General features: G+C 36.4%; 1 protein-coding gene and 1 long non-coding RNA gene across 2 annotated transcripts; both read right to left on the bottom strand.

Moving 5' to 3' along the window:
- Positions 1 to 13,898: 13,898 nt before the first annotated feature.
- On the bottom strand, positions 13,899 to 14,793 carry LOC141426222 (uncharacterized). Its single transcript, XM_074085073.1, has 2 exons — positions 14,649 to 14,793; positions 13,899 to 14,581 (listed from the first exon to the last, which is right to left on the bottom strand). Exons 1-2 carry the CDS (start codon positions 14,719 to 14,721, stop codon positions 13,995 to 13,997), a joined length of 660 nt encoding a protein of 219 aa, XP_073941174.1. The 5' UTR covers positions 14,722 to 14,793; the 3' UTR covers positions 13,899 to 13,994.
- A 2,435-nt stretch (positions 14,794 to 17,228) lies between these two features.
- On the bottom strand, positions 17,229 to 18,254 carry LOC141426221 (uncharacterized). The gene is made up of 2 exons (XR_012451212.1): positions 17,984 to 18,254; positions 17,229 to 17,901 (listed from the first exon to the last, which is right to left on the bottom strand). It is a non-coding gene; the product is annotated as an uncharacterized lncRNA (long non-coding RNA).
- Positions 18,255 to 20,041: the final 1,787 nt, after the last annotated feature.

The following is a 20,041-nucleotide window of genomic DNA, read 5'->3' as shown; positions in this document are numbered from 1 at the left end:
GGGGCTTTTAATCAACACTTATTGTTTAATGACCCTTCGTCCAATTCTAAATTAAAAGGGTGACGGCTCAAACCCTATTGACGAATGTGTAATGTGTGCGGATGGAACTGGATATGTGATGATGAAAGCCGAAGATGTATAATACAGATTCAATGTAGGTACTTAATCAAAGTGTGAAGTGCATTAGGTGCTCGGGTTGGTGAGTCCGGGATTCAAAAAATATTAAACTGTGCAAAATATGAGTACAACTTTATCTCAAAACAGCCTGGTATTAACTTTATGAAACCAATTCATGGAGGCTCAATTATAACGTAAACAATAAAATTATGTAAAGCCTAATAAAAAAATCCCAAAAAGTTGGATTCGAGCACTGAGGGACCCGTACAAATTTGTACATATCTATGAATATCTAGTGTTCGCAGAGCTCCTCGCCTAAGCAAAATGTAGGTGAAATGTGAAATCATTTTGAATGATTACTGACCTAGACAGACAAGCCGACAAAACAATTATTTATTAGACTTTTTTTGTTGATTGTGCTACCTTTACACCAAATTTCAAGTTATAAGGACAACCAAAAGTACCCTATAGAGGCGAGTTTTTCAGTTACGTCAATGCCACTAAAAACATTTTCATGTAAAATGTTGCTAAGAGGAAACCATTATGACTCGCTCTGTCAAAAAATTATCAGATCTCATGTAGAGCCAAGCTTCTAACTCTACAAGGCCTAACTTCACAAACTCTACACCTTAGTTAAAATATGTGCAGTGGCCTCTTGCTTTATCTCATGTAGAGCCAAGCTTCTAACTACTCAACCAGAGCTCAACTTCAGAGCAACACAACCATACAACCACGCTACCAGATGTTAGACAACATCTGAGAGTCTATCGCATCGTCTATCTCATCTGAGAGCTCTGGTTGAGCTCGAAATGCGTCAGTATAGTGTCATGTTGAGGGTGACAGATGGGTTTGTGTGATTTGTGTGTGTTCTTACAGTGTGGAGGTGGAGGAACTGCATGAACACGCATATTTTGTATAAACTTAGCTATCATAAGGTCGCGGGTGAGCAAAGAAATCCTTTAAGTTCATTACTTTTCGGTTAAAATACAATAGTTCTTGTAGTAACGAAACGACGTAGTAGCTTACGTACTTAATTTCAGCTTTCTAGGGCATTAAGAAGTACCCTAAGAATTTTGATGATCATCAGTGAGTCAGTGATGAAGTCAGGATTTTTTAGATATCAATGAAATTTAAAGTACAGTCACTAGCATTAATATCTGCCTCAGCGGAGCGTGAAAAAATATCTGACACGTCCTTCCGGCCCTAGAAATAGAGTCGTATCAGATATTTATGCACGCTTGTTGTGTCAGATATTAGTGCTGGTGACCGTACAAGAGCTATGCCATTAAAACTTTATATGTTTAATAAGTCCGCTATTGAAAACATATCCCGAGAATTTCGTTTATCTGGTATAATCCAAACCAATGTTATAATGGTTCAAAAAACGACAAAGCCCAGCAAAGCACAAACGACGCGCCCCCACATTTGTATGGAATTTTGTACTGTAATGTATCTTTTGATTGCATTGACTTAGAATTTTGATTTTTTTCACTACTTCAAGGGGTAGCAGACCCAAGTATTTGATATTAATTTCAGCATGATACCCCGTATTCTTCAGAAAAGGGTCTTAACATCAGGAGACCGACGGGCAGACTACCTGATGGACGACAGACAGACTGATCCCATAAGACTTCTGTTTTTCCTATGAGATAGAGAACCCTAAAAATTTAATCAAATTAGATTTCAACTATAAATAAATAGGTATCTTATGCGACTTCCAATTTTTAAATATAAATGTGCATATAAGTTACAAACTGAATCACATAAGGTGTTAATGCCTAACCAGTCCGCTAAAGTCCAACTAGTATTTCACGTCCGTAACGGTACAAGCGTAATTAGCGAATATGAGTAGAGATTAAAGTAAGTCGGGCCGCGTAACAATAGTAGGTAAGCCGTCGCGTGCGCCCTGGTCCCGGACAAAAATTCCACTGTACTAAAAAAAACTACGTACGTAATTTGTAGTTACGAGTAAAAGTTGTTTTTTTTTTACTTTCTAAGTTTTAGTACTTTGTCTTGTGCCAATGTTAATGTAATATGTAGAGGCTTAACTACAGATATTCTCATTTTATTGTGTTATCTACTAAGTTACATTAAAGTCCAAAAGATCAAATTTTGACCAAACCGCCAGGCAGACGTAATATTATGTAGGTAGATATTTTTTTATTATACCTACATTTTTTATGAATATAAAATGATCATTGCATTATTGACTTATATTTGTTTTTTTTAAACTTAACTTTTTATTTTTTATAGTTTTCTATTTATAATTTCTACCCTGAATCCACAAAGATACTTCAAGAAAATATTATAACTAGTTATTAAAATTAACAAACGATAAATAAGTTTTTTCACGTGTGAACGTAAGTTACTCAACAGTTTTCTTTGTTCCGTACACAGTATTAAAGGCATTTGATCCCTGACTTTTAATGCTTCACCCCTGGCATTAAAATTATGTGTATATTTGTATCACGCTCGCGATTGTAGGGCCTCGACGTCTACTCTTACCAAAGGGGGGAAGGGGGAGGCCCCGGCCGCCATAAGGTGGGCTCTGCACTTGTCATACAAGCATGAACCTCATGCATTGTTTACCTTAATTAATCCAAAAATAGATAATCAATAATCGTTTTTAAAACAACAAAATTTACATAATGGCGGCATTATTTAAACAAGGATTAGGTAACTTACTAAAAACATTGACTTATATTTCATAACAAAATTATCAATTTGCCTTTGGCGTTAATTACTTAGAACCCGATATCGTTCATTAGCAGATCCCCAAATTATTGCCTCTGCAAAATTCTTAATTATATATCTTAAATTTCTAAGTAAAATTTAGCCCACGGGTCTGACAAGGGAGCAAAATGATATGTTTGTAAACAACAAAAATTTCACAGTCGATTTAATTTCTACCTTTGACTTTGATTTGGAGCATTTTATAATAATCTTACAAATATACGCTATTATGTTGTTAATTTAATAGCTACTTAGGATGTAGAACAAAAAAATCATATATGCTTATTATTGTTAGAGGGTGTCGGCAAATATAGACGTCAGGTACCTACGTGGACAAAGATATAGTAATTTAATTAACAGGGATCGGTTGCAGAGTTAGTTGGCTGTGAAGGATTTATTACCTAGCACAAGATTATAGTCATGTCCAATATCAGATAGCTAATAGCGTATGATTGACTTAGATACAGGTCTAATTCGGAGTCTCTGTTAGGGTGAAATGTTATTTTGACTCAGGAAAATTCAGAATCACAATTTATGTCACCTTTGTTTAAAATAATACACTCCAATCTTCAAGACTACGGCTTTTTGCTTATAAAAAGTAGTGAAATCTCATAAACAGCCAAATCTTGGAGAAAGATCTAGTAATAAAAATGAATAATTTGGATAAAATGGCCTTCTGTGTAATTCTCTAGCAGCCTCTGTCTAGCAGCTAAACAAAAGCTGAAATGGTTCAAGAAAAGCTGGTAACGGTAGTTTGTCTCGCGCTCGACTCGGCGGGGCACTACGATGTCCGCAGATATTAAGTCGCCACGGTAATAGATTTATTTCGAACATGAAACTACCGGGAGACTCACTTATATTAAATATATTGACCCGGATAACTCACGTCTTAAATCGAATTTAGCCCGACATTCACGCGCGCGGGTGCGCGTGTTACATTACAGTCGCGTTGCTCCGAAGAGGAAGGGCTACGGATAAGCCCGAAACATGTCGAAACATGATTTATTTCTCTCAAAATTGATGCGTTATATTTCAGTTTTGGTCCCTGTAAGCAGAAATACATGTGTAAGTGACGTAATTAAACAAAGCGATGTTAATTTCAATTCACTGCCTAGTCTACCAACGTAGCTTACGGACAAAAATGTTAAAGACTAGAAACACGATACTTAGCTCCTTAATCCTCTTATCGGAGGTGTTACCGATGTACACTGAGCCATCTTTAAGTGAGCATAAAAATCCACACTCGAGAATTACAGCATGGTCTTTACGACACACGAGGCGCGTGGAAATATTAATTACGCAGTTCATAAAACTCGAGTTAAACGTTTAGGTAACGTGTTAAAACAGGCTCATCGCCCCTCCAATTAGACGGATAATGACGGTGCTCAGAGTTATTAATTTAATAAGTGGGGGAGGTCGGGTGGCGGTGTCAGGTGACGCTGCACGCGTCCGTGCTCGCGAGTACTTTGTCGCTAGCAGGTTTACGATATGTTTATGGTACTTATAACAATTTTACGGAGACTGCATATAATCACTTTCATGTGTAACTTCGATCGTCAGTTCAATCATTATATTCGCTATCTAATCTATATCTACCTACATACCTACCTATAAAAATACTGATTGACTGACAAACATAGCGCACAGCATAAATAAACCACTGCAACAAGACTTGATTCTTGAGATCAAAAACGTGTACTAAGAAGGGATTTTTGAAATTTCCATATACCTACTAGTAGACACGATAGAGAGCTAGTTTTTTTTATTTCAATCGACTTTGAGTATAGGTACTGCTTAAATACAAATAAATAAATAAAAAAACAGAAATCATATTTAGTCAATACCTATGTGTTTACATAGTCAAATTACCTAGGGTGCAGCCCGTGCCGATATAGCGAAGGAAGGTGAACTTACCCAAGTTCGCCGCCGACCTTCAGACTGGCCACGGGTTTGAATAATGATATGATGCACATCACTGGTAATTTGATTAAAGCACACACCTGCGGGGTATTAATATTATTTATTTACTTATCACAGTTTTCTTCAAGTCGAGCGGAGCAATAATTTTGATATGTAAATACCTATGACAGATGACAATGAATGAACACCGCGTGGCATCAGAGGTTTTCGGCCAGCGTTACACCTAGGCTTGTCCATCTCCTTTCATACAGCAATACGGCGCAACCAACCTATAAAAGTGTGAAAAAGTGAATATAACGCTTTTCTCTCAGATATGAGATCTTTGTATTAGCAGCTTATATTTTGAGGCTCATTAACTTAACAAGTTCCGTCACGGCCCAAAATCGACCTATGCAGCCCAAGAAAAAAGCAAGTCTTCTTTCATAAAATTTTAATTCTCTAATTCGCCCCGCGTGAACACCACGTTCAGAAGCAAGTAATTACGGTAAAAGGTCTTGAGCATGAATGTTATGACGGTGCTTATGAAAAGTATTCCGTGTAACATTGCGCTCTCAGATGAATGCTTACCACAAAATAAATAAGATCGGAAAAACCTTTAATTTTTGAAGAGCTATAGCGGCAGAAATATCTTAAGTAAAAAGCGTGATTAAAAACACGCTGTGAAAGTAAGTAAATATAATTTAGACATCCTTTTTAATCAGCTTCAATGGTTTGCAATACGCGAGTAGGTAAAAGACGTATTACATGAATTAGATGATCTACTCGAACATTCTCATCATCATCCCAGCCTATATACGTCCCACCGTTGGGCACTGTGCCTACTCAGAATGAGAGGGCATGGGCCGTAGTTCCCACGAGGGTCTAGTGCAAATTGGAAACTTCACACAAACCTTTCAATTGCTTCGCAGATTTGTGCTGGTCCTCACGATGTCTCCTTCACCATAAACCTCGTGGTAAATTTCAAATGTAATTTCACACGTGAATTTTTATCTTACAAAAGAGAGCAATTAGAGCAATTTATAATTTGAAGACGCGTGAATCTTTAAGATCTTTTTTTAAGGAAACAGATATCCTAACCCTGCCGTCGCTTTATGTTTTTGAAATAATCATGTATGTTAGGAAGAACATATGTGATTTTCCCGCTAACGTCGATAAGCCAAAAGCTACTAGAAACACAGGGAAGCTTAAAGTTCCATCTTACAGACTGGCTAAAACCAAAAAGTCTTTTCTGGGAAATTGCATACGTTTTTATAATAAAATTCCAAAAATATTATAAATGAAACGGATACAAATTCAGATCTATTGTCAAGAAGACATTAATATCAAAGGCGTATTATAAAGTTAATGATTATATCATGGACAGGGATATTTGGAAATAATTCCGATCCGCATTAGCGATCCCTTCAAATAGCGAACCTACTGTGTTAAAAATAAAGTTGTGTTAAATACTTGTGATGTTTAAATATCATTTAATAATATTGTAAATCTGTTTTTAAAAAAAATATATATATACCTCGTTGAGTTTCTTGCCGGATTCTTCTCAGCAGAGGTTTTTCCGAACCGGTGGTAGATTTTTTTTTTGACATTCATAAGTGCTTGTTATAGCCTAAATTGAATAAAGATATTTTGACTTTGACTTTGACTTTGACTTTGAATTTTGAAAAACTCTGAGGTGCGTGCCTGGATTTGTACCCACGATCGTTCTGCTTGAGAGGCCATAGTTCAAACCACCACGGATGTTTTCTACTATTATTCTCTCCCAAAATCGCTTATTCACATTGTGTCAATTAACTCTACGACGAAGCGACAACGATACCTACCCATTCAAGCACGTACGTAAGCGATTGCCTAACGGTATACCTATGCATGAGCTTCTTCTTTATCTCATAATATTTATATTGCAAAGTCATAAGAAACAATTATTGACTTCATATGTAGGTACAGTCATTTTATTTACACAGATCCCGCTGGGATTTTCGTACTGTTCTGAGTTTTTCCTTGACATGATAATAATTGGAAGGGAAGAAGTCGAATTTAATAGCAAGTTAAATGATACGTGCCCTGATTGGAAAATGTATGGTTATTCAGGTCGAGCGAGGATCCCTCCCAGCCTCCGCCCGCACGGCTGATTTGAAATGAATGGTAATAATGGCGGAGGCCCGCTCGCATCGTTTTGTATGATTATTCCAGATTAATTATTTGTTCGAATTCCGCTGGCTAATTTTTCGGAATGGGATTTTTCCGCATTGACTGACGTTTTAATTCGAACTCGTCGCAGGGGTGAAGTTGAAAATAAAAAGCGGAATTTTCCCTTACACGGACGAGCAACTTTGTTGTAAAATTGTTTATTAGTATCGAATCAGAAAATCTCCGTTTTCATATTACTTACGCATTCTAGTCAGCCGTTGAGTGTGACAGTAGTCGAATAAATATTGCTGTAGTGTGTCAACGCGTAGGTATATATTGTGTTGCTGCAATATTTTGCTTTAAAGTCCTCATGACTAATCAAATAGGTTAAGTACCTATAAATTAATAAATTCATCAACTGACTGGAATGAGCAAAAGTAAAAAAAAATAAGTTTTCCTTACCTACATAGATTCAGTTAAGTTTACTTATCTGAATGGACCCATCGTTCGGGGCATTCACAAAAAATCAGACACATAATCGATTTATCTGAGTGCATTTCCCATATCTGAATGCTTATAAAACGTCGATCGTGGGGTAGCTATTGAGTCCCGTCACGGAGGTCCCGGGGGCCAGCTGATGCGAATATCAAATCGCTGCCACCCCTTGACTCCATAATTCCCATCCATTAGGCTACATGAAAAAGCGACACCTTCTGCTATATCCGTCACGTCACTACCTGTCAAAACTAATAAGTTAATGTTAGATTTCGGAAAAATCCTATTTATACCGTACCGTAATCATATGCGCATTATCTGTAGTATATTACTACATACATGTAGGTATGTATGTAGTATAAACATAGAGACAAGATCTTACAAACGTATTATTGTAGCTTCCACTATTTTCAACTCTTTTAACTGACTCTTTGTTGGTCCCTAACTGATTGCTCCTCTCATCCACTCAAAGGTTGACTGGTAGAGATCCCTTAAAGGGATAAGTGCGCCTTTGTACAAGTATGTATATGAAAGTTTGTCAAATGTATTTTGTTTCTTTACTTTTGTACAATAAAGAGTTTACGTACATACATTTATTTTTATTATGTTACATTGCTAACAAACAAGTCAAAATTACCTCGACGTTTCGGCCACAATGCAGTGTTACTATGGTAGGCAAAGAAAGTGGAAATTGGTAATAGTTAGATATGATTGAGAATCACGAAAGTTTAAAGCATTGTATCATATAAACCGCTGTTTTTCAAAAAATTTCAGAACGCGGTCCCCTTAGTTTGAACAATATTTGGCGGCCACCTGCTTACCTCCACTTACAGTTCGCGACCCACAGTTTGAAAAACACTGATATAAAGTCAGGAACAAATAGGTAACCTAGCAGTAGCTAGCTAGGCTGTTGCTAGGTTCTTATATTCTATCTACTTTAGATCATTGAGAAAAATACTGAGTTATTTAAACGAAGCAAAAGTAGGTTCTAAGTATTATAATAGGCCTGTGAATAGCAGCATACTAAAAATAACTCATTAATAGCAGTACTTTCTTTAGTTGAAGTAGATTCTGTTTTGTTTCTTATTATCGTCACAAGAAAATAGATCGTAAGGGCAAGATTCAGGTATGATTTTGGATTGGCGATAGCACGGTGTTTGTACTTTCGGCTGGACACTCCCAAGGGGCCTGAGCTGGCACATTCTGACGACTGAACTAAGTAGAAAGATAGAACAGAATTAAGCCGGCCAATTATCCCGTATTGGATTTATTGGTAATCTCTGCACGAATGGGCGCGAGGGTGCGAACCAACTTTTGATGATGCCTCCATCGGCATTATGAACAAAGTTGTTGCAATTTTTATGTAGGAGGATTTATTGTTAGATCTCTTTTCTTATTTTCGCCCTCGATTGTGCGAGGACAGATAAAAGAGGGACAAAAGCGTTTTATTAGATATTAATTAATCTTAAGATTAACCTTTTCAGCAGCAGCTTATTTATTTTGGTTTCCATAACTCATAATTACATTAGCATCTCAATACTTACTACTACCTATGTCACCCTAGAATAATATTTTTTTCCGTCCCGATTCCTAAAAGCAAGGAAAGCCGGAAGCTGATATGTGTAAACATGTCTACGATACACAGTGAGTTAAGGTACTGCAAGAGTCATACACAAAAAAAAATGCGTCGAAAAACTAAATTCACGAACGAAACATATCTGCTAAAATTCGCATTCATAGGTACCTTATTATTTACCCCACGCCACTTGCAAGGGTCAATCTTTAATAAATATCGGCAGAATCGAATTTTTATTGTGTCCATTCCCAGCTGACCCACTAGTATCATGTTTGTCAAGTTTGCCATAAAGGAGGGTCAACGCGAGATTTATAAGTGGTGCCCCCTGTGACAAACCGCCTGAACTATGCGGTGCGACGGTGCGCTCATCCCAGATGTTTTTATATTCGCCGTCGTCTTATGCTATCTCACATTTTGTTTATTAAATTTAAAGGAAAAAACCGGCCAAGAGCGTGTCGGACACGCCCAAAATAGGGTTCCGTAGCCATTACGAAAAAAATAAGTAATATTTTCCTAAGGATTTCGTATTTTGTACGGAATCAAGTAATATAGCAGCCTAAGGTATAAAATATACCTAAACTTGGAAGATTCCATATAAAATACGAAATCCTTAGAAAAATATTACTTATTTTTTTCGTAATGGCTACGGAACCCTATTTTGGGCGTGTCCGACACGCTCTTGGCCGGTTTTTCGCATTAAAATTACTAACAAAAGATACAACTGATTATTTTGAATTAAGAATATTTCCAATCGACTCAAACATGAGTTATTCTGAATATGCACCAAGTCATCATGTCACACTAAATCTCGTATACACCTATTCAAATAGACCTACTTCATAAAATCTATTCATTGGAATGGCGTAACATAATGTCGGACCCGTATCATGAAACTGTCAACGATATACATTTTTTCGGGAAAAAGTGTCAAGAGCAGGACAAACAAAATTGATATATTAACATAAAAGCAAAAATATGTTCACAGCGTATTGGTAAAAAATCTAAGCGATACGTCATAGCCGACAGGCTCGAAGTGTCCCTCGAGACCGTACTACTTTTTAGACCCTTACACACTATAAGTATCAGGATAAAACGTGGAAGTAAGTAATAATCTAGTAAATATGTACCACTATGGCTACTTAGATACAATACAAAACAATAACTCTTATTTATTTATTATTTATTATTATGTTCTTTATTTTTCTTTCATTCTTAGGTTTAGGTTTTTATAATAGTTATAAAAAGTAAAATACAGAAAAGTACATACAAATTAAAAATATTATAAAAACCTAACCTAGTTTGCCGCCGGTTATTACTAACGCATAGTAAGCAATACAGAAAAACACAGATATATAGAGATTTTAAAGTAAGCAATAATTATAGGCAGCGATAACGCTTCTTAGATACACGACGTTACCTGTATTAACTCTTAATAATAATAATAATCTCACGATACTTAAAAAAAACTTTTTGTGGGGGAGGAAATAGTCAAGGAAATGTTTTTTTTTTATTCGACTGGATGGAAAACGAGCAAGTGGGTCTCCATGATAAGAGATCACCACCGCCCATAAACATCTGCAACACCAGGGGTATTGCAGACGCGTTGCCAACCTAGAGGCCTAAGATGGGATACCTCACGTGCCAGCAATTTCACCGGCTTTCTTACTCTCCACGCCGAAACACAACAGTGCAAGCACTGCTGCTTCACGGCAGGATTAGCGAGCAAGAGAGCGTGTTTTGTCACTACTTTTACAAGCTTATTTAGTTTTATCAGGCCCGGTATTTATCTGTCTGTACTCAAATCTTGCAAATCAAATTTGATCCACTTCTACAGGTCGGATTGACTCACGGGATTGACTATTGACTCAACAAAAGTACAGTCAGCAAAGAAGCTTGTATTAAAAACTTTTTTTGTAAATAAAGTAAATTTATTAAAGACAATTATATTTTTTGACATATTTAAACAATGTAAACACATCGTGAGAAAATCTGTCATAATAGAACCAAAATACTGTTTTAATAAGCTGGCCATTGCTTTCACAGTATGAACATGCACGAGTACTGTGAACTTATGTCTGTGGAAAGTGTGCACCCTGAAGGGAGACTCTATGTGTGTACATGTTCAGTATTCGATCAAAAACCGAAGCTTGACACACAAATATGAATATCGACAGTTCACACCGGCGGAGTCTCGGGGGCCGCGCGATGGACCCTGATCTTTAACACACCTCCCTTTATGTTCAACTAGCTTTTGCCCGCGACTTCGCCTGCGTGGATTTCGGTTATCGCGCGCTGTTCCCTCGGGAACTGTGCATTTTTCCGGGATAATAAGTAGCCTATGTCACTCTCTGGCCCCTAAACTATCTCTATGCCAAAATCACGTCGATCCATCGCTCCGTTTCGACGTGAAAGACGGACAAACATACACACTTTCGCATTTATAATATTAGTATGGATTTGAATTCTACATTTTCATCTCACATATAGGTATTTTGGAGAAAGCTTTTATACAAAAATTTAATGCTATTTAGGACACAAGTATACATATTAATCATTTACCTAAATACGTATGGTTATCGCCCAAGTATGAAGCGAAATACATTTTCTGTAATGCAATTTTGATAAGCCACTATGATTGAAATAACGATTATGATGTAAGTAGTAGATCTACGATACCATGGTAGTAATGTATAAAAACTGATAAGTGTGCAAAAATATCCTTGTCAAGAGACGACAAGATAAAACTATATATAATTAAATCTAACTAGCTTGTGCTCGCGGCTTTGCCCTTTTTGCAGAACTACCAACCTTTCGTGAGAATTTCGTAATATCCGCCCTTTTTCCCAGTCAACATAATGAAGAGATCTTTCTAGGGACAGGAGCTTGTGCTCGACGTGGATGAGTCAGTCAGTCAGGACTTTTCTTTTATACCTAAGCATATATAACATCAAGGATTCATTATTTGTAGTGTAGCATTAAATAGCAAAAGTATCCAAAATACATTATATAAAAATAACTGTGTTAAATTGTAAGCTAATTTATTACTATTCATAAATTAAACATCAGCTTGTCAGATACACCAAAACATGTATCAGAATACATATTTTATGAGAGGGTGGAAGGCATTTCCCTAATGTGGCCGTTAAGCAAAATATATTGATAATTATTTCAGTCAGCGTTCGTAAATATTCCACTCGCGCTTATCCCATGGATCTGATAAGAAAATATTAAGGTCCCTATTAGACTACACTCAGGACTGATATCGAGAGAAATCAAGACATTTTTTGTATTCAATTTCCTTTTAAAATTCAACATTAAGTACCAAAACTATCAACGTATGTTAAAAATACGATATTAACACTCTTGAGGTTAAAAAAATACCAAAAGTTGTAAATACCTAGAAAATAATAAAAGCATACCGTTGTTCAATAATAATAATAAACAATAAAGATAAAATTACTAAAGGTATTCTGCAATTGCTTAGTTTATATTTATGTAAAATAAATTTAGATTCTGTTTTATAATGTACTTTATATATTTTTTTTGTTTTAAATATTAAGACCGGATGATGAATTGATGATCGAATACAAAAGATAAGTTGTTATGATTTTCCAAAAAAATTTTTGTAAAAAAAGTTTCTGTATTTATTTTGATAATATTTACCTAGATCGTATAAGATAAGTACTTACCATTTAATAGCGTTTATAGCTGCTGAGCTGGCAACGTTGCATTTTTGGACTAACGTAATGAATTTCGAATTTCAAAATTGCGATTCAATGCATCCCTAAAGTACTAAAACGCATGTTCCTGCGAAAGTACCCCACATCGATCCACATATTCTCGAAGTTTATCATCGCGATGCACGTTACTGCGAAAGTTTGCTATATCAATCTACAAAGATCTACATAAGTAGGTTGGGTTTCTGGCGCTTCGCCGGCCGCTGCTGCGGCACGCTCGCTTCGCTTGCTCGGCTCACGCGCTGTTGTGGCCGCAGTTCTAACCTACCCCAACCTACTTATGTAGATCGATATGGCTTACTTTCACAGTAACGTACATCGCGATGATAAACATTCGGGAATATGTGGATCGATGTGGGTACTTTCGCAGGAACATGCGTCGCATTTTTAACGTACTGCAAAAAAAGGAGGAGGTTATCAAGTCGGTTGTTTTTTTATGTTTGTTACCTCAGAACTCCGTCATTTATGCCCCGTTTTTTTTTGCGTTCGTCTAAGAATGTCTTCAATTAGGTCCCATAAGCACCAAATCAGGATCTGATAATTGGATCTTAAGGAAATCGAGGAAACTCTTCAAATGTTGTAGGGACACCCTATAGTAAATTGGATATATTTAGTAGTAACTCGTGTATTTGCTATTGAAAATCATCATTTGGTTAAGTGGAACTGATGATGAAGACCACAGTTGACCATCGGAGTTACAGTTGCAGTTAGTATTGAGTACAATAAAAAGTATTTCACGGGTTGAATTTTAATTACTGTGACACAGTTGCTAAGCAATTTATGCTCCTCGTAATGCATATGGTAAAACGAGTGGTGATCCGAAGCACCAGGACTCCTCAATAATGAACATCTCTGCATCGGAAAAAGCAATATTTCGTAAAAGGTGACGAGCAGTTGATATTAAACTATGTATCTTAGATTATATGCACCAAAAAGCGTGAAAAAAAAATATAACAAAAAATTGAACCGACTACAAAAAACCATGAAAATAATTTTCTACCAGTCTGAAGTTGGTCGGTGCCTCAGCACGAGCCAGCAGGAGTGATTGAAGCCCAATATAAAGCGCGTAATTGAGGTAGATGATAGATATAGGTCCACTCCTGCTGGCTCGTCGTCGTGTTCTATTAAGATATATATAAGATATTATAATTTCATTGTTATGTTGATAAAATAAATTAAAATAATGAAAAAAATTGAACAGCAGAAACCAATTCATTTAATTAAGCACAATATAAAATGTAATTACTAATAGTGCGACTATGTATTATTGCTAATTGTGCACCGGTTTATTAAGATGGAGGTGCCTCCGTTTCTGGCACTGGGGTCTGGTCGTGTTGTGCTGCCTCCGTTTCACCTTCCGATGGAGCCCCAGTTTCCCCCTCAGCCGCTGTCCCCGTTCCTCCGTCTTCCGCCTGATGTGTCTCTTCTTCGTGCGGTGCCTCAGTTTCTCCCGTTTGTGCAGCCTCATTTGCCTGTCCTGTCTCTCCTCTCATAGGTACTCCTGTCACCGTTTCTCCTGTCTCATCTGCTCTTCCTGGTTCAGTTTTTCTGTCAGAATCATTTTCATAATTTGTAACAATATTTTCTGTAGTTTCTCCGCTGTCTTCTTGACCGTCATTAGTTCCTGTAGTTTGATACCACCGTGGTAGATGGGTACTCGGAGCGCCACCAACCCACGTGGAAGCATTATTATTCTTGTTTTTATATTTTGCTTTGTCTTTTTTCAAATAACATGTACATTTACAATTCTTATCGGAAACAGCAATATCGTAATTTTTATCTAAACATTTTCTTACGCAAAGAAAAGATTTTTCGAAACTTTTGCACTCATGTGTTTGTTGAAAGCCGTAGCGTAGTGCTTCCTTCTCGGAATAATCTAAAACAACAAGTTTTATCATCAACAGCTGTTTATTTTCGAATAAAGAAATATGATTTCGACTTACTTGTAGTAGGATGACCAGACACAGAATATAATGAAGACAAAACGACTGAAAGAAAAATTGCAAGTGTATGCATTTTCGAAGCCCAAGAACTAGTGTTACCGATTAGCAAAGCGCTTATCAGAATATTTTATGGTTTGTGTGTTAATTCGCCAGTAAACACGGTACATTTTCAATTAAATGTTTTATTGACTAGGTAAGTATAGGTTTATGTCGCTGTAAAGCGGTTTCAAATTATAATCAAATCCTATATTTTATTATATAAAATATAAAAACTAACGAATAAACATAATAAACTAAAACCAAGACTAAATATCAAAGCATCAAAATGAGTAAGGTGCTTAATTTATTAACATGAGTCTAATAAAGCCGTGGTGGCCTAGTGGTTTGACCTATCGCCTCTCAAGCAGAGGGTTGTGGGTTCAAAACCCGTCTGAGTTTTTCGAAATTCATGTGCGGAATTACATTTGAAATTTACCACGAGCTTTGCGGTGAAGGAAAACATCGTGAGGAAACCTGCACTAACCTGCGAAGCAATTCAATGGTGCGTGTGAAGTTCCCAATCCGCACTGGGCCTGCGTGGGAACTATGGCCCAGGCCCTTTTGTTCTCAGAGGAGGCCTGTGCCCAGCAGTGGGACGGATATAGGCTTGAAACTGGTAAAGTTTTTCCACCGACAAAATTATAGTACATTAGCTTTTGCCCGCGGCTCCGCCCGCGTGGTATTCGGTTATCGCGCGCTATTCCCTCGGACCACAGAGTACATATATAAGCTCGGACACTGTGCATTTTTCCGGGATAAAAAGTAGCCTAATGTCGCTCTCGGGCCCATAAACTATCTCTATGCCAAAAATCACGTCGATCCGTCGCTCCTTTACGGCGTGAAAGACGGACAAACACACAAACATACAGACACACTTTCGCGTAACTCTAAAAACACGTCGATCCGTCGCTCCGTTACGGCGTGAAAGACGGACAAACACACAAACATACAAACAGACTTTCGCATTTATAATATTAGTAAGTATGGATATGGATTGGAAAAATTATACTACAGTATTTGGGCGATTAAACTTCGCTTCGCTTAGCCCGAAACTCGAAAACGAGTGCGAGAGAGAACGAGTTTTTTCAGAGACCAAGTTAGCTTGATTGTTCATCCCCAAAACCCCCACGTAACGTAACTACTTCGAAATCGTTAAAGCCGTTTCCAAGATCCTCAAAATGAATAAATATACAAGAATTGCGCGTTTAAAGGTATTAGACTTATAAATTTACTAAGATCATTTAATTAAATGCCTAAATAAAATGTAATCGAAAGCACAAAAAACTACATCATAATCTTTGTTTTTCATTTTGTTGACGTTATTAATTTATTAGGAACTATAATGAGTGTTGTTCCATAAAGAAGTATATCAAGTAGGGGAAGCTGTTGTACGCCGGACAGTTTTTCCTTTTTCGATTTTTAGGAAAATAGCTAATTATGGAATTAATATCAGATATTAAAATAAAAAACTGAGCGATTCGTTTATTAATTTTGAAACGGTAGGCTCACGAAAAAAAAAGGGAAAAGTATCCGAGGTACAACACCCCTGATGTACCTTGGACATTCGAGGTTGTACCTACCTTGGACACGTGATTTTTTTTTTCAAGAAAATATTTAATGTTTATATGTTTTACTTATTTATAAAATCAATGACTTATTTACTGGTTATTGGCACACAGCAGTTTTCCCGCCAAGTTCGTACATATTATTTTATAGATCAAACAAAAAGTTACCTTAGTTTTTAGTTTAGACGCTGATTATATGATGAAATCGTATTGATCTAATGACTTAATTACTTAATTTTAAGTAAAATACCTTTCAGCATTTAGATTTGATCGGAACCAAATAATATAACTTTTTTTACTAATGTGACGAATACATTAGTTAAATAGAATTATAACAAAAATTTGACCTGGCTACAAAAAAAGATGAAAATAATTTTCTACCAGTCTGAAGTCGGTGCCTGAGCACGAGCCAGCAGGAGTGGACCTATAGTCGTGTACCTCACCCACATACTATATATTGGGCTTCTATCACCGCTGCTAGCTCATACTGAGGCACCGACTTCCAACTGGTACAAAATTATTTTCTTGATTATATGTAGGTAGTCGGTTATTTTTCGGAATCCTGGTGCTTCACCATATGCTTTACGACGAACATAAATTGCTTAGCAACTGTGTTAAAGTAATTGAAATTCAACCCGTGAAATACTTACTGCTCAGTGGTAGCTCCGGTGGTCAACTGTGGTCTTCATCATCAGTTCCACTTCACCAAATGATGATTTTCAAGAGCAACTGCACGAGTTACTACTAAATATATGAAATCCTCAATTTCCTTAGGATCCAATCATCAGATCCTGATCAAGTGCTCATGGGACCTAATTGAAGGTATTCCTATACGAACGAAAAACAAATTTTTAAGTTGATTCATAAATGACGGAGTTCTGAGGTAACAAACATAAAAAATATAACCGTGATAACCTCCTCCTTTTTTAAAGTCGGTTAAAATATCTCGTAAAGGTTTCAAATATCCTACAATAAGTCAACAATTAGAAAAAATATATATTTTTGTATACATTAAGTTATCATAAATGTACAGTGCTTAGAAAAAATAATTTCGGTATCAATGTAGAAGACATATATGATTCACGTCGCTGCTGTAGTATCTCCAGTAGCACCGGATTCTGCACCACCTGTTGCTCCAGTTGCCCCAGAATTACCTGTTGGGGCTGCTTCAGATCCGCCCGATGAATCAGATGATACGTCTGTTCCATTCCCAGTGGAAATAGATGTAGAGTTTGAGTCCGATGTCGAATTAGGTGTAACATCAGCTGATTGCGCAGTAGGTAAAGTAGGACAAGTGAATACAGTAGTTGGTATTTCGGTTTTTGTAGGAAACGGAGATAAAGTCCCAACAATATCGTACAATCTTGGACTGTGAGTTTTTGGCACCTTCTTCGTTGTACCATTGGTCTTCCATCTAAAGAATGGTAATATAGTTGAAGTTTTCATTTGGTAGCACGAACAATTACAATTTCGGTCGAGTCTGTATAATTGATATCCTATGCTTTTACATTGGTTCATGCATTTGAATACTCGGTTGTATCGCTTACAAGGTCCATCAAAGCTTAATCCATAATGTTTTCTTGAATCAGTATCATTACTAGATGACGTTGTATTCGCCGTGGGTATTGTATTTGTCGTGTGCGCTGTATCTATAACCAAAAATATATAATTAAATAAAACTTCATTAAAGTAGTGGTAAAAAATATTAAAGTACACTGTTATAATACAAACCGTCAAAACTGTGTACAACGGTACAAAATATAATAAAAAGTAATATAGTCATTGTAAAACAACACATTCAAATACTTAATAAGGAATAAAATGAAGAATAAAAATGTAGGCACAGAAAGAATGTTTATTACATCGTTTCTACGGCAAGTTCTAAAAACATAAACTTAAATTAGGTAGGTACCCAATAAACACGCATTCTAGTAAATTACGATAACATTTTACTGATTAGAAAATTATAGGTAATATTTTTTGATACTTATTTAACACATTCAAACCCATACACTACTGCATCTAATTATTTTCTAATCTTTTTTAATTGCGTACGTAGCGTAATTTTTAAAGTCCATTCATATCGTGACTGTTTAAAACAAGCTTTACGACACGTAATTGCCGTCGCTCATGTCCGCTTGCATCTAGCATTGCAAGGTAGGTAGGTTGTCCCGCACGTGTTGTCTATACCCTGCAAGAACTTTATTGCTCCCTGCTAGAAGGCTAAGAACGAAAATTAAGCACAGCAGCAATAATTGTTCAAAAACTAAGTAATTCACTTAGATACAGCATCTAATAACTAAATCAGGAATGTGATAATGACTGCCGTGCAAAGCGGAGCCGGCCGCGCGCCGGCGATGAGCCGCAGTTCTCGGAACGAACCTCTCTATGGCCACCCAAATGATGATTTCATTATCAGTATGATTTTGATTGATGCAGCAAAAGAAAACCAGTAGCCAAATTCTTGTCATAGCGGGCATGTTTGCTTTGTTTATTACTTGGAACTAATTAATCCGCGGCGCCATAGTTTTTAAGCGCCGCCAAATCTTATTCAGAAATGTAGTACCTAAATGAAATTGAGATGTAGGTTGCGGGTTAAAGACAAAACAAATATTATGTTTAAATATCTAATTTCTAGTATCTAAAGTCACTAAAGGAAAAACTGGACTTTCCCAGTGATCAAGTTGATATGACGCCTTTAGTGAGTAGAGCTCCGAAAATATTTTTCATAAAAAGTCTAAAATAGGTAAAATACTCAATAACATTGCTATAGTGTAATATTTTAATAGTTGTGTAGATAAATAACGTATTAGTTATTTACGAAACTGAGTTAGAGAATATATGAAATAAACAAATCATTTGATGTTTCTTAGAATTCAATATCCATGCGTAAGTACGTGTGTTGTCGCTAAAGGAAGATTACTTAATAAGTCTCTTACGAATATGTCAGTATTAACTGATATTAACATTAACTAGGTCCACTGTCGATCTCATAATATGACAAGGCATCTGATCTGTAGTCAGGCACAAAAACTGACCATTGTAGGTAGCATCCAATGAGACCATAAAACAAGATTGGAACATAATTTTGTCATCGAACCGCCACCAAGGCTTTAAATCAGAAATGAGAATCGAACGACGATTCATAATTCACCAACTGTCTCGTAGCTTCATTTAATAATTAGTTTACTGCGTTCGTCGACTCGGTTTTGGATACAAAAACGATCGTAAACCGTAGTTGTTTATGTGAAAGCGTATAATAAAATAGGCATTCACGAGAGACAGTCCGAGAGTAGGTAAAGGTGACAAGTCCCCTCGGCTTACGCCAACTACGGTACGAATTGCGATATTGAGCACAGGGCGTGATGAAAAAACACTAGCTGAATATAAATTAGGCAGGAGGAACGCTATAATCAATATAAACGATGCTAAAGAAGATTAGAAAAATCCGGTAAGAAAACAAATTTCACAAGATCGAAAGAAGGTGTGGAAGTGTAGTGTAGATTACCTGGAGGTTTTGTTCGCACAGCAATTTTTTGTAAACAGAGGTTATAGTAAATAATGCATCATTACACTTTGTTAGCATTAGTGCACAGGTATGAATATTTCGTTATTATACATGTTGCTCAAATTTTTTGCCTGTATAACTCTTAACTATTCATTCTACATCTTAAAGTTTTTACTTTGTTTAAAATCATTTCCTACCACTTCAAAAATATGCCATTTAACATTGGTTATCGTTACAGCTAAGTGAATTTTTCGATTATTATCTTTTTAATTTTTCTTTCC

The sequence above is a fragment of the Choristoneura fumiferana genome, chromosome 3 (genome assembly GCF_025370935.1).
Source record: "Choristoneura fumiferana chromosome 3, NRCan_CFum_1, whole genome shotgun sequence".
Lineage (NCBI taxonomy): Eukaryota > Metazoa > Arthropoda > Insecta > Lepidoptera > Tortricidae > Choristoneura > Choristoneura fumiferana.
The sequence above is the reverse complement of the archived record's forward strand: the minus strand, read 5'-3'. Positions and strand labels throughout refer to the sequence as shown.